The sequence below is a fragment of the Sminthopsis crassicaudata genome, chromosome 4 (assembly GCF_048593235.1).
Source record: "Sminthopsis crassicaudata isolate SCR6 chromosome 4, ASM4859323v1, whole genome shotgun sequence".
Classification (NCBI taxonomy): Eukaryota; Metazoa; Chordata; class Mammalia; order Dasyuromorphia; family Dasyuridae; genus Sminthopsis; species Sminthopsis crassicaudata.
The window spans coordinates 100,371,894-100,384,459 of record NC_133620.1 but is presented as its reverse complement, the minus strand read 5'-3'; the positions used below and the strand labels follow the sequence as shown (position 1 = coordinate 100,384,459).

The 12,566-nt window shown below is 39.9% G+C and overlaps 1 protein-coding gene across 10 annotated transcripts in view; it reads right to left on the bottom strand.

The window, feature by feature from the left end:
- The window catches only part of MDM4 (MDM4 regulator of p53), a 92,853-nt gene that overhangs the window by 78,503 nt on the left and 1,784 nt on the right, over positions 1–12,566 (bottom strand). For 2 of the 10 annotated variants that reach the window (XR_012489067.1, XM_074308921.1), the window contains exon 1: positions 2,074–2,216. The exons of 1 other annotated variant lie outside the window; for it this stretch is intronic. Coding sequence is in view for 5 of the 9 variants with exons in the window: in XM_074308921.1 (XP_074165022.1) it covers positions 2,074–2,170 (97 nt within the window). In the remaining 4 variants the exon portion in view is untranslated. Of the gene's footprint in view, positions 1–2,073; positions 2,243–2,451; positions 3,835–12,566 lie in introns of those variants that run through there. 7 more of the 10 variants (XR_012489070.1, XR_012489068.1, XR_012489069.1 and 4 more) reach the window with 7 other exon arrangements.

Here is a 12,566-nt window from a genome sequence, read left to right as displayed (position 1 = left end):
AGTTGATCTAGCAAAAGGAAACTGACTGGCATTCAGTTAGGAAGAAAAAAAAATTAGTGTCAAGAAAACCCAGAGAGGCAAGACTATCTAGAAGGGAGAGCAGCTTGGAACTATGCTCAAAAAGTTATCAAACTATGCATATCCTTTAACTTAGTGTTTCTACTGGACTTATATCCCAAAGAGATCTTAGAAGGAAAGGGATCTGTATGTACAAGAATATCTGTGGCAGCTCTTTTTGTAGTGGCCAGAAACTAGAAACTGAGTGGATGCCCATCAACTGGGGAATGTTATGTAAGAAGCAGTCAGCAGGATGAATACAGAGAGGCCTGGAGAGACTTACAGAAACTGATGCTGAGTGAAATGAGCAGAAACAGATCATTGTACATAGCAATAATAACATTATAGGATGACTCAATTCTGATGGACATGGCTCTCTTTAACAATGAGTTGGTTTAAATCAGTTCCAATTGATCAGTGATGAAGAGAGCCATCACACCCAGAGAGAGGCCTGTAGGAGCCGAGTGTGGATCACAACATAGAGTTCACTTTTTCTGTTGATGTTTGCTTGCATTTTGTTTTCCTCTTAATCCGATTCTTCTCGTGCAGCAAGATAACTGTACAAATACGTATACATATACTATAACATATTTAACATGTATTGGACTATCTGCCATCTAGGGGAGGGGGTGGGGAGAAAGAGGAGATAATTTGGGACAGAAGGTTTTACAAGGGTCAATGTTGAAAAATTACCCATGCATGTTTTGTAAATAAAAAGCTTTAATCAAAAAAAAAAAAAATATATATATATATATATATATATATGTATATCTGTATACATATCTGTATGTGTGTATATATATATATATATATATATATATATATCCAGAAGAATGAAATCAACAGTGTCAAAAGTAGCACTGGAGAATAATAAAGTTATAGAGATAAAAGTATCAGATTTGGCAAGTGAGAGATTATTGGAAATTTCTATTAAGTGATAAGGATGGAAATAAACTGAAAGGGGTTGAAGAGTATTAGGAATTAAAGCCGACAGTTTTTCTTAGGAGTCTGGCTAAAAAAGGGAAGGGCTGTGTGTGTAGCTATGTGAATACACACACACACACACACACACACACACACACAGATAGGTTGTGGACGCACTAGCTTGAAGTGATAGCAGAGTCTATGAAGTTCTGCTTTAAGGAAGATGGAGATAAGAAAAGCCACATATAATGAAATTATATAAAAGTATGGCTGACAAAGCGATATACTGGAGAAGAGAATCAGGAGGGAATGGTCTCCCAAGGAAACAAGCCATGTCATTTCCCAGATTAAAGGAAAAAAGGCAGTTGGGGGTAATGTCAACATATATTAAAGAGAAGTTGATTGGCCTGCATTTGCCGCCAGTCAGCTAGGACTGAGAGCTCTAGGAGGTTTGAAGCCAGAAGGGTTCCTAACAAATTACAAGGGCTGGCTGGCGCACGAGATGGCTCCCGTGCGCGCTTTCCTCTAGCTAGCTTCAGCAGCAGCGGATTTACAAGGGACCTGGCGTAATCTTCGATCGGGTTTGGCCAGCTCTCTCCCTCTAATTCTTACGCGGCCGATCCCACGTGCCGCTTTCCCACTCTGGGTTTCTGGCTTCCTGATCCTTGAGCCGCTACGTTTCATGTTTTATGCGTGTACCTCCATATACCTATTTGGAGATGGGCTCCCCCACTAGACGTGGAGCTTGGAGAAGTCCTGACCGGGGGACAAATATCCGATCCACCGCTCTCTGCGCCCTGGCCGCCCCTAGCTTTCCCTGCCATCTCCCTGCGCACCTTTGCGGACCCAAGTCCGGCCTCCCTCTCCCACTTGTGCCTCCGGGGCTGCCTCGGCTCAAGCCCGGGCTCGCGGCTCCGAGCCTTTTCCCCGGGATCGCCTCCCAGTTACAACTGGCGCAGCGGAGAGGGCACGGACGTCAGCGAGACGTGAAGTCAGATTCGGCCACGGATAGTCACTAGACGGGGATTAACCTCTGCTGCTTCAATCTCCTTAACTACAAAGGGGGGTTACTACACGATTATCCGCACCTACCTCCCCGAGGACACAATACTCCTAAAGCACCCAGCACAGGGCCGGGCACACAGCCGGGGTCTATCCCAAACCCTTCCCAAGTTACCCCCGGCTCCATCCCAGCGCGCCCAGACCATTTCTCCGCCCAGCCTCTGGCGGCTCTCCCCAACTCAAGCCAGCCCAACCTTCTTCTCACCGTCCCTCCGCGCGCCTGCGCCTCCGCCCGCACTCCCTCCCTCTAGCCTCACTACGCCTGCGCCGTCTGCCCCCGGGTTCCAACGCGATAACCGCTCCCTTCCCCCTCCGCCTCGCTCTCCGCTGCCCCTCCCGCAAAGCCACCCGGCCACCCTCCTCTTGTTCACGCCTGGGCAACCGGGAGGACCCTAAAATGTCACTCACTGCACGGCAGCTCCATGGGCAGCTGTCCTAACCGGGCAGGCCCCTGCCTCTCCTGGGCTCTGGGGTTCAGTTAGAGGTCCCGCGGCCTCCACTCCATCTTGCCCGGGCGAGGGAAGAGGACGCCACTTCCTCTCTTCCCCTTCCAAAAATGGCTTCCGCGGGGCTTCCTCTCATGGAGGAAGCCGAGAGCCATAGAGTACATCTGTGGCGGATGCTAGAACGGCCTCCCTCCTGTAGACCTACTGTCCGTCCATAGCATAGAGTGGAGCCAAAGTCCTCCGAGCTCTAAGTTCCTCAGCCCATCTGGCGAAAAAATTCATTTCTATTCAATAGCTCAAACAATGACGAACTATTGGGTTCCCGGACCTGTGTTTGAAGACGAAAATGATAGTTCCTCACATTCTGGTGGCCAGAAAATAACTTGGAGGCAGAAAAGGAATTGTATATAAATAGATAAAATTATAACAAAGGAACAGAAAGGACAAGAAGGTCAAGGGAAATAATGAAAAAAGTGGGAAGGAGATGGGGTGGAGGCTAGCAGGTCCAGCTCGCTCACAACATTACAAAGCAAATGGTACTGGTTAAAAAAAGAGAAAACTATCAATGGAATTGATTAGTTACACAATCTCCAGAAGCAATTAACGAAGACATTCCAAATCAGGAGCTACTGGAGAAAGGGCTCAATATTCAGCAAAACCCGCTCAGAAAATACAAAGTAACCTGCGAGTACGGATGAGATACATGATCTACATGTAACAATTTTAAGAGGCGTGGAGATGAAGATGCCTGTCAGAGCTAGGGACGGAGAGGAGCTCCTGAGCGACTTCAGAGAGAGAGGATCACAAACAAAACCACTAAACTCCGAATGAAAGTCATTACCTCAGAAAAGAACTGCGAAACATTTCTGATAAAGGTCATCCACGCTGCGTGTATAAGAACAGGAGCAAGAAGCAAATGACCTAGGAATGCAAACAGTCAGCTTTCAAGTAAGCTGCCACATCATGAAGAGATGCACCACATCCCTACTAAGTGAATATTGAAACAATTCCGAGGTTCCCTTTAACCTATTAAATGTCAAGGCTGATAGAAATAGACTATGAGAGTTGTCAGAAGTGCTGTCTTTTCTGAGCATGACTGATTTGAACATTTGCTTTGCACAACTTTGTAATGGACTTTGTATCTCTCGTCTTGATTGGGGAGGGATGAGGAGAGAATTTGATACTAAAATACAACAACATTGAATTATTTTTTAAAAGTAGACGTGCCCCCCAAAATGAAAAGAGGCTCACTAATGCACTATTGATAAAAGTGATTTTATAACTAAACATTATAAATTTAAACTAAATTATACATTTAAATTTAAAAAATTATAAAATTATAGAGCACTCACTTGTGAAAAAAATTTTTTTTTGCTACAGCAAGCAATATGGGTGGCCATTAAATAGTGAAAGACTGAACAAATTATGGTATATGAATGTAATAGAATAGTATTACTACACAGTAGTCAGCTAGATTGCATAGTAAATAGTAGGTAGACTTGGGAAAACCTGAATTCAAGTTTAACTTTAGACACTTCCAGGCTCTGTGACTATCTGTTTCACCAACTATAAAATGAGGATAATAATAGCAACCATCTCCCAGAAGCAGTGGTCCTCAAACTTTTTAAATAGGGGGCCCTTTCACTGTCCCTCAGACTGTTGGAGGGCGGGACTATAGTAAAACAAAAGCTCACACTCTGTCTCTGCCCCTCAGCCCATTTGCCATAGCCTGGCAGGTGGCATAAACGTCCTCAGCGAGCTGCATCTAGCCCGAGGGCATAATTTGAGAACCCCTGGATGAGAATTCATGTCAGAATATTTGTAAAGCACTTAGCACAGGGAGGGGTTTAATAAATGTTCCTTTCCTTGCTTCCATAGGAAATTATAAAAGAGACATTTAGAGAAGTCTGGAAAGATTTATATGAATTGATGCAGATTGAAGTGAAGAGAATCAGAAGTATTCTCTTTATAATAACCCACTGCTGCCCCAAGCTTGGGTCTCTGAGAGATGGCCCTGTGAAGCTGAGTGTTGTGTGTGACATGTGAAATGGGAGATAATTTCTGACCAGGGCTGGGAGTCCTCTGATCTAGGACTCTGAATAAAGCACAGAAACTTCAAGAGCAGAGTTTGAAAGAGACAGATGAAAGGGTAGGATGGAAACTTTTAATGATGCATAGGAAACCTCTCCAGAGATAGACATGCAGGGAACCTGGATCCCTTGGTTCCGCTACACCTCCAATGACTGCTGAGAACAGACTTCCCTGGGAGATTGTTCTTTCCTTGGTCGAGCTGAAATTACATTTTCTTTCTGGAAACTCATTTACTCTTTTTTTTTTTAATTAAAGCTTTTTATTTTCAATATATATATATATATATATATACGGATAATTTTCAACATTTACCCTTATAAAACCTTATGTCTAATGTTTTTCCTCCCTCCCCCCATTCCCTCCCCTAGACAGCAAGTGATCCAATATATGTTAAACATCTACAATTCTTCTATACATATTTCCACTAATATCATGTTGCACAAGAAAATTCAGATCAAAAGGGGAAAAAAATGAGAAAGAAAACACAATGCAAGCAAACAACAAAAAGAGGGAGAATGTTATGTTGTAATCCATACTCAGTTCCCACAGTCCTCTCTCTGGGTGTAGATGGGGTTCTCTTCATTACAAGATCATTGGAACTGATCTCAATCATCTCATTGTAGAAGAGAACCACATCCATTATATAGTCTTGTTGTTGCCATGTACAATGATCTCCTGATTCTGTTCATTTCACTTAGCATCAGTTCATGTAAGTCTCTCCAGGCCTCTCTGAAATCATCCTGCTGATCCTTTCTTATAGATTGATAGTATTTCATAACATTCATTTACCATAACTTATTCAGCCATTCTCCAATTGATGGGCATCCACTCAGTTTCCAGTTTCTGGCCACTACAAAAAGAACTGCCACAAAGATTTTTGTACATGTGGATCCCTTTCCCTCCTTTAAGATCTCTTTAGGATATAAGCCCAGTAGAAACACTGCTGGGTGAAAGGTATGCACAGTTTGATAGCTCCAACTTGCTCTCCAGAATGGTTGACTCAAACTCATTTACTCTTTTCTTTTGCTGAGGCAGTTGGGGTTAAGTGATTTGCCCAAGGTCACACAGCTAGGAAGTGTTAAGTGTCTAAGACTAAATTTGAACTCAGGTCCTCCTGACTTCAGGGCTGATGCTCTATCTATCACACAATTACCTGCCCCTTCATTTACTCTTATATATTCTTTCATCTACCCCATTTTGTATAACTTCCTCATTTTCTTTGTGCTATTTGCTTAATAGGTTTGCTCACTTTTCCAATTTTTTGTTTCCATCCCAGGGGTTTTGTGGTAGGGAACAATGGTAAAAGTAAGGTGTTACCAATTCCTTTGGAGCAACCTGGGCAAGTGACTTTTATTCTGCTCTCCAAAAGATAGCATGGGATTCCTACAAATATTTGAATTGTGCTAAACATGAATGAATAGATGAAAAAGCATTTGTTAAGCATCTAACAATGGGCTATGAGGTGGGTATGCAAATAGTAAAGCAAGATAATCCTTGGTGTGATGATATCATACCAACTTCTACTGATAAAATCCTATCTGTTTCTAATGTTAAACATTAGACAGTCACAAGGACTTTGGTAATTAAAATGCTCTTTCCCTGATCTTTAGGTTGGATTTTGATATTAGATATTTAACCTTGATTTGCCTTTTCTCATCTGTAAAACAGGAATCATAATAGTCCCTCCCTTCTTGTTGTGAAGATCAAATGAGATAAGAATTGTAAAACTGCCTGTGCTATGTAAATGTTAGCTACAATTATTATTACTACGACAGTATTTAGATACTGTGGTAACTGAGGGGACAGGACTATGGCAGTCACTAGCAATGGGGAGGCTGTCTCTCCATGAGGGTGGCTGCTTAAAATAATGGCTTTGGGGAGAGGACAAAGCAGAACCAGTGATCTGAGAGATTTTACCATTCCTGACAGCTAATGTGGATGGTAACAAAAAAAGTAGCCTTTTTGGCCACAGTGATTGTTTCTCCAGATTTTAGCCATTGGGCCCAAGTGGAAGTAGTCCCGTATTCTGAAATGTTCTGCTATTCCCAAGCTCTGGGGGCTCAGGACTTTGGGTTATCACCATCAGGGCCTGAGGAAATGTGGTAATTTAGGAGGTAATTGTAGTTTGAGTTGAAGGAAGGGAAGGAAAAGAGCCACAATCATTTCACTAATCTTAGTGGACTAACAATATGGAAATCCCCCAACTTTCCAATCTAATATTAGAAAGTCCCCAAACCTTATGCATAAATGGATAAAGAGAATCATCCCTTGAACTCTCTCTTCAACAATGAGATGATTCAGACCAGTACCAATCGCTCAGTGAGAACCATCTACACCCAGAGAGAGGAGCAAGGGAACTGAGTGTGGTTCACAACATAGCATTTTCACTCTTTTTGTTGTTTGCTTACATTTTGTTTTGCTTCACTTTTTCTCTTGGGTAGCACAACAATTATATAAATATGTATGCATATATTGGATTTAACATATATTTCTACCATGTTTAATATATATTGGACTACTTGCCATGTGGGGGAGGGAGTGGAGGAAAGGGGAAAATTAGAACACAGGGTTTTGCAAAGACTAATGTTGAAGAATTGTCCACATGTATATTTTTAAAAATAAAAAAGCTTTAATAATAATATAAAAGAGTTATCATCCATTACTATTTTCTGCCTTGGATAAGTGATATTGTTTTGTCTAAAAGGATTGCTTTTACAATTTTAAAACTATTTGCTCTCTTCTTAACACCTGTTCTTGAATCTCCCCTATTCTGATAATAAATTCTATTGCTTTCATTCCAAATAATTCTCTTTTCTCCTTTGACAGATTCTCCCTCTTTCTCTCCAGTGAAATGCTTTACATTTCTATCCTAAATAGCTGAAGAATGCTAGTAATTATGTTTTCTAAGTAGGCCTGAAAGTTTACAAAAAACAAGTCTGTATCTCAGAAATCAGAATTTGTAATCAGAGAGAGTAAATTCCTTAGCATGCTAATAAATGTCTTGTTTCCATTTGGTCTGCTATCTTTGAATTAAATCATAAAATTCTTCTACCCAGTTTAACTCCTTCGCATCCCACCTAATGGCTATGCTTTCAAAGAATTCCTCATGGCACAAGTCATTTCCTTCATCTTCCACAAGTTACCTTAATGCGTAAGTTATGGTTGTCCTATGGGTGGCAATTATTTCTCAATTATCTCCTCTTGAGACAGGCCCTCATCTTTTTCCCCACAAAGATAAAAAGCACTGTTTCCATTGGAGAAATGAGGGGTCAAATCCCTGCCACACACAAGCCAATCATTCTAAATATGACATTTCTGAGCACATTGAGTATAATCAAGTAAATTAAAAACAATTTTGATCTAAGAATTCTTATAGTCAAGCCTAATGATGAAACATGTTTCTCATCTCTTAGTAGGAATAATACAGACATTTTCAGACAGGAACATTTCCAATACAACCTTGTTTTTTAAAAAGAAGAAAGAAAAAATGGTTTGTTAACAGAAGGAAATTTGGAAATAATTTGAACCAATTCTTCCTCATCTTATAAGGAAGAAATTGAGACCCAGAGAGAACTAACTTAGCCAAAGTAATATAAATAATATAAAAAATGTCAAAATTAGGTTTCACACCCAAATTCATCATTTTTGCCATTACATCACTCTACCTTCAAAAAATCCACTAATATCCCACCCCCCTAGATCTCACACAGAATTTTGTTTAATAGTTCTCTAATTCAATTACTACATAATTTTTGTGTCAAACTTATCATTATTATTATTATTTTGCTCTTATAATCTTACTGAACTGTGTAAATTCCACCAGTAGAGTAATCATTCTGTATATCTCCTAGAGTATTCTGCAAACTCTATCCTCATTTAATTTATTTTTTGTTTAAGAACTAATTGGCATCCTGGGATTTGTAATTTGGAGAGATAAATATTTTTTCAGCTCTGAGAGAAATTTGGAATATCAAGATCTCTTAGCTCAAGTGTTAGAGTGACACCCAGGAACCTTTAAAGGATAAATGTAGTCTTCTAGAGGGCAACCATGGGGGAATCTACATCCCTTGTGGGACTGGGACTTAATTAGCCATGACCTATAGGGCACAAAAGGAGAAACTGAAAAACCACTTAAGTTGTGACAAAGCAGGGAAGGGTTGAGGTGGACATTGGGCCTGTGTAAATATCTCTAGACAGGGCACTTAGACTGAAACTACTGGTTGTTCTCACCTTTTCAAACACTGAGGGAATTTCCAAAAGGTCTTCTTTCCCCCAGTTTCCCTTCCCTATGCTTGTCCAGTAATCGACACTATCTATAATAAACTTTGCTTACCTCTTTTACCTAAGCATCTCCTACATTTCAATTTTTATTCAAATTATAAAAATACAATATTATGTTACTATGATAATAATATGTTATCTGTTATTATAATATCATATATGCCAGGAGTTAGATGATAATACAGATGAGGAACTGTGTAGCTAGATGAATATTAGCAAAGAAAATCAGAAGCACAGGTAGGGTTATAATACTCCCCAGGGCAAGCAGGAAAGGATGGAATCCCCTCAGATTTAAGTAGGCCTTTTTGTTCAAGTAGACTTTCAATAATTACAATCCCACAGTGGTGGTGGTGGTGGGGGGTGTCTCTAGAAACACCATCTTTACTAATCCAATCAGAAAGCCAAGTTATGATGAATATAACCTCCCTCCACCAGGTTATATTTCCCCTATAAAAGATCTCACACAATCCTTTTCTTTCTTATACCTAACTCAGTTAATACAGTTAAGAGTGTAATCCCTTTCCCTTGCTAAACTCTATGAATTTAGCTTGCCAGTCAATGGCATACTTATACCTCATGGCATCTTTCCAACCAATTACTCTCCCCAAATCATCTCATATTTATCACTTCTGGTGTCTATTTTACCTCTTCAATACCATAAAATTTAAAGAGAACCTTAATTCTGAATTTAGGAATTAGTGGGTTCAGAGCTATGTGCATTTTTAATAATTTTGTCTTATAGAAACTTAGTAAAGTAATAGAAAAAAGGAAGATAAAGTGAAGGACAGTGTATTGCTAATATGTAGTATAATGCCGAAGAAACTGAGCAAGACAGATTAGACAGTATTCAATACAGAATTTATTGAATGTAGAGATTTACTGGGACCAATGGATCATGTTTGGTCCCAGGGCTGAACAAGACTATCATTTCAAAAAATCCAGCCTCAATGTCAGATACACCAGATTCTTTATGCAGGGGTTCTCAAACTACCAGGGGGCCAGATGCAACTCACTGAGGATGTTTATACTGCCTGCTGGTTATGGCAATGGGCTGAGGAGCAGAGCTTTTGTTTTTACTATAGTCCGGCCCTCCAACAGTCTGAGGGACAGTGAATTGGCCCCCTACTTTAAAAGTTTGAAAAAAAATGTATAATTATAAAATTAATTAAAAAAAAAAAAGTTTGAGGGCCACTGCTTTATAGGATAACAAGAACAATGACAAAATGGGGGAGGTACCTGGATGGGGCTGACCTAATGGGAGGGAAGCACCTAGGATAACATAATGGGAGGAACTGGAGAGGCTCCTGATATTCTAATGATGTCTAAAATGGATAAAGACCTTTATCCCATCAGACATTAAGAGGGAACCTGAGGCAGAGAAACTAAATAGGATAATTAGGGAAACTGGGTCAGGATAATAAAAGAGAACTGTGGCACAACATTCCACACTCTCTCTCTCCTAACTATTCAAATCTTTGAATTACCTTCCTCTAGAAGGTCTTAGCCCCATAATTTTGACCAACCCTATGTGAAGTAAATAGACCAAATAAAAACCAAAATAAAGCTACAACGCAAGGACTTATGGCAAGGGCAAGTCTCTCCCTGATAACCCGAGTTAATCAGCAATACACAAAGCTCCTCATTGCAATCATATCAGGTCCTCAGCAGTTGGGGAGCATATGGACAGTTCACTGTGAGTTAGGTCTGTGGTCATTTGTGCAGTTAACTCAGCCTCTGCTTATAGAGCAGCAGGGTTCAAGACAGTTCTAAATTTGCTGCCCATCCTAAGAGGGGCACCCCAAGTCTTAGGAGGAAAATGAGGCCTGCAGTAGCTCTACCTGTCCCCTCAATGGAACAGGAGCTGCTACTAGGATCCAGATTTCTGAGCAGTGTATGCACAGTTAGACCAAGGCAAACAACCCCAAACTTTAGAGCCCCGATATCAAACTGCTGCAAGGTTCTCTGAGAACCCTGAAATACTAATTAAGGAACTGGGGTTACAGGAGTGGAAAAACAGATCAGAGAGACTGCCTGGTGTCTGACTTCTGGTTGTTTCTGAGAAAACTGAGTCTGCCAGGGGAATTCAACAGAATAAGGGATTTCAAAGTTAAAGCATAACCAGCAACTCATAGTCCAGTAAATTTAAGGACATCCAATTCAATATAAACTAGTGAGATGGGGGTAGGATAGAATTAGCCAAGAAACTACACCAGTTTCCCCAATTTCCTATGTCTTTTAATGTTAGGATAAAGGTTTTATATCTTAAACCTTAGGCTATATATATTCCCTCTTAATGTTTGATGGGGTAAAGGTCTTTATCCATTTTAGACATCATTAGAATATCAGGAGCCTCTCCAGTACCTCCCTTTATGTCATCCTAGATATCTCCTCCATTATGTCATTGTTCTTGTTACCTTATAAAGAATCTTGTGTATCTGACATTGGTGCTGGATTCTTTGAGAGGATAGTCTCCTTCAGCCCTAGGAACAACCATGGATTCATTGGTCCGAGTAAATCTCTCCATTTAATAAATTCTGTATTGAATACTCTTTAATCTCTATCTTGCTCAGTTTCTCCGGCAGTACAGTAGTTAGCTACATGCTTTTAAAAAAATGACTCTCAGAGAAGGAAGAAGGATTGAGTATTGACTATCTAATCTTAGCCTTTCCTGATATACTCAATAGTGTAACATATTCATATGGCTAAGGATTGTCTATTATATGTTTAATATTTGTTAAATATCTAAGAGAGTTGGGTTAAGTTGGAGGTATATTCCAAAAAAAAAAAAAATTAGTAAAATCTAACTAAGAGAAAGAATCAAAAGGCATTAAAAGTTACATTAGTTACATTTCAACCTTCATAGGGTTTTCAGTTCTTTTAGTGTGAAATGGGTCTTTCTGCCATTGGCTCAAATCTTGTACAATGGAGGAACAGAACCTCCATCCCTTAGACACAGCCAGAAAGAGAGACTGTCCCAATCTGGTGGTTTTAAAGTAGAAGGAAAGTCTGCTTCTACCTATGGGGTAAGGAAATTCAGAATGCCTTCTCCCAGAAGCAGGTTCCTGTATTTCCCATAAGGTACCTCCATCCACCTCAGGAGATTTTGCTTGGGTTTGGAATTAGGACCATATGAGTTGAAATCTTGTCTCTTATTAGCTGTGTGATTCTGACAAGGTATTTAACTTCAATTTCCTTGTCTGCAAAGTTGAGGCAGTTGGACTAGGTGAACCTAAGATCTCTTCTCCTCTAATTCTATTATTCTGGGACTATCTTCTGATTTCCCTCTAAGGATAAAACTGACTCCCAGTTTCCAAAGATAGTGTAGCCCTGCCCAAAAAGCCAGCTAAGTTAAAAAATTCTGACTCATCCTTAGAGCACTGGCCTTTTTTTTCATCCATAGCAATTCAATTGTTGAGGAAAAGCTTGGAAAATTATAGGATCTTGTAAAATATAAAGTGAATCAAAACTCTTAAAAACTGAATTTATTTAATTTCAACAAACTAACTAGGGTTTGACTATACTCTATCTTGTTTCCAATCTCTTGAGGAAAAAACTATCATTTGTCACAAGTAGCATCCATTACTTGGCTCTTCTCAGCAATGCAGTGATTCAAGACAATTCCAAAAGAATTAGGATGGAAAATTCCATCCACATCAAGATAAAAAACTATGAAGACTGAATATAGATCAAAGCATAGTATTTTCA